Source organism: Corvus brachyrhynchos, unplaced genomic scaffold (genome assembly GCF_000691975.1).
Source record: "Corvus brachyrhynchos isolate BGI_N302 unplaced genomic scaffold, ASM69197v1 scaffold266, whole genome shotgun sequence".
NCBI lineage: Eukaryota > Metazoa > Chordata > Aves > Passeriformes > Corvidae > Corvus > Corvus brachyrhynchos.
This window is the reverse complement of record NW_008238633.1, coordinates 3,254,104-3,256,270: the sequence shown is the minus strand read 5'-3', so window position 1 is coordinate 3,256,270 and position 2,167 is coordinate 3,254,104. Positions and strand designations below refer to the sequence as shown.

General features: G+C 61.9%; 1 protein-coding gene across 1 annotated transcript in view; it reads left to right on the top strand.

The window, feature by feature from the left end:
• Window positions 1-2,167, top strand: part of LOC103617735 (histone-lysine N-methyltransferase 2D) — an 11,167-nt gene that overhangs the window by 3,024 nt on the left and 5,976 nt on the right. Inside the window, exons 5-10 of the mRNA XM_017737291.1 lie at window positions 38-162; window positions 239-394; window positions 481-594; window positions 805-918; window positions 1,070-1,188; window positions 1,330-2,163. Coding sequence (XP_017592780.1) covers window positions 38-162; window positions 239-394; window positions 481-594; window positions 805-918; window positions 1,070-1,188; window positions 1,330-2,163 — 1,462 coding nt within the window. The remainder of the gene's footprint in view (window positions 1-37; window positions 163-238; window positions 395-480; window positions 595-804; window positions 919-1,069; window positions 1,189-1,329; window positions 2,164-2,167) is intronic.

Below are 2,167 nucleotides of genomic sequence, written 5' to 3'. Positions count from 1 at the left end.
GCGCCTGCCGCTGATGGGTCTGCTTGGCTCTTTCCAGCACTGCTGCGTCTGTGGGGAGACTGGGGCCACCATCATGTGCTGTCAGGAAGACTGCGACAGATGGTTCCACCTGCCCTGTGCCAAGGAGGGTCACTGTGTGACTCAGTACATAACCCCATACAGGTACCTCCTCTCCCCTTCTGGCCACCGCTGTGGAAGGACCCAGCATTTCTCACTTTGCTCATCCCTTTTCCCCCAGTTCCTACTGCCCTGAGCACTGCCCAGAACAGGATGTGAGGGCGATTCTGGAGCCAGGCACCGAATGCCCCATCTGCATGGAGCCTGTGGAGGAGAGAAAGAGCTACACAACACTGGTGTGCCCAGCGTGCAAAAAGGCCTGGTTCCACAGGGACTGGTTCTGGGGGGGACCCAGTCCCGCAGCCCCGGGGCACAGCAGGCGCTCAGCAGCATGAGGGCCTTGCTCACGCTGCTGCTGTTTGCCCTGCAGGGACAGGCCTTGCGCGCTGGTGCATTGTACTTCCAGTGCCCCCTCTGCAGAGACGATGATGAGTTTGCTGTCCAAATGTTCATCATGGGGATCCGAATCCCCTTCAGGTTGGTGTCCTTCTGCCTGGCTCACAACACAGGAGGGGGCAGCTGCTGTGCCAGGCCCTGCCCCCGCAGTCCTGGCCCTGCCCTGTCCCGTGAGTCTGGGCTTCAGCTTCATGCAACACTTGCAAAAGCACCGGAGGAAGAGCAGGGACAGCCTGTACCTCCGGGATGGCAGAGCAGCACAAGCTCATCAGCTTTTCCTTTCCCCATCAGACAGCCAACATGGGAGGACAACGATGCCTTTGCAGAATTAGGAGAGAGGCACAGCTGGTGCAATGCCAGGAAGTGCCTTTATCCAGGAGGCAGGGAGGGAGCAGAGGAAGAGGGGTAAGCTGGGCAGCTGCACCCCAGGGCTCTGCAGGGAACCTGTGTCTCGGCAAGGGCTCGAAGCAGAAGGAGGCAGAAGAAGAGCTCAGCCGGACAATCCCGAGCTGTGGACACTTTGTCCTCAGTGCCATGAACCCATTTGCTTTCCCAGGCCCTGGGAACTGCTCCTGTGCTCCTCCTGTGCTGCTGAGGGCACCCACAGGCGCTGCTCTGGCCTCAGAAACAACACACCCAGCTGGGAGTGCGACAGCTGTGCTGGTCTGGGCACAGGTATGAGGCAACGCAGCTGCGTGGCCCTGGGCTGGGGTCAGGGCCAAGGCTGGGCTTGGCAGAGCCTGTCCGCTCCTGGAGGGCTGAGGGCACCACTCTGGCCTGGCCTGGCCCAGGCCTGCTGCCTGCTTCCCCTTACAGCCCCCAGGGATGAGCCGGAGCTCAATACCCCCAGGGATGAGCCGGAGCTCAATGTCCACAGCCTGGCCGGACAGTCAGGATTGGAGCCTTCCCATGGCTCTGCACAATCCGAGGCCATCAGCCCCAACTCTGGCATCCTGGCACCATCGGGTGTGCCTCCCCTGTCTCCGTCTCCAGAGACCAGCAAACGCAGCAGCGTCCAACATGCACCAATGAGGCAGCTGCTGCAATCTTCCTCGCTGGAGAGCAGCAGCTCCTGCACGGAGAGTGAGGTGACATCAAGGTCATCAGACACCAGCCATTCCAGAGGCTCTGGGTCTGACCGCAGGCAAAATCGCTCTCGCCAGCAAAGTTGGGCCTCAAATCCACCTGTCCGGTCGAGGAGTCACCGTGACAGGAGCCAGAGGACAGGACCAAGGGCTGAGAGGCCCAGGCACAGAAGGACACCATCAGAGACATCCCCCAGACGCAGCCGCTCGTGCCAGCAACGTCGGGCCTCAAATCCACCTGTGCGGTCGAGGAGTCGCCGTGACAGGAGCCGCAGGACAGCAGCAACTGCTGAGAGGCCCAGGCACAGAAGGACACCATCAGAGACATCCCCCAGACGCAGCCGCTCGTGCCAGCAACGTCGGGCCTCAAATCCACCTGTCCGGTCGAGGAGTCGCCGTGACAGGAGCCGCAGGACAGCACCAAGGGCTGAGACGCCCAGGCCGAGGGAGACAACATCAGGGACATCCACCAGGAGCAACCGCTCCCGCCAGCAACGTCGGGCCTCAAATCCACCTGTCCAGTCGAGGAGTCGCCGTGACAGGAGCCGCAGGGACGGACCAACAGGCGG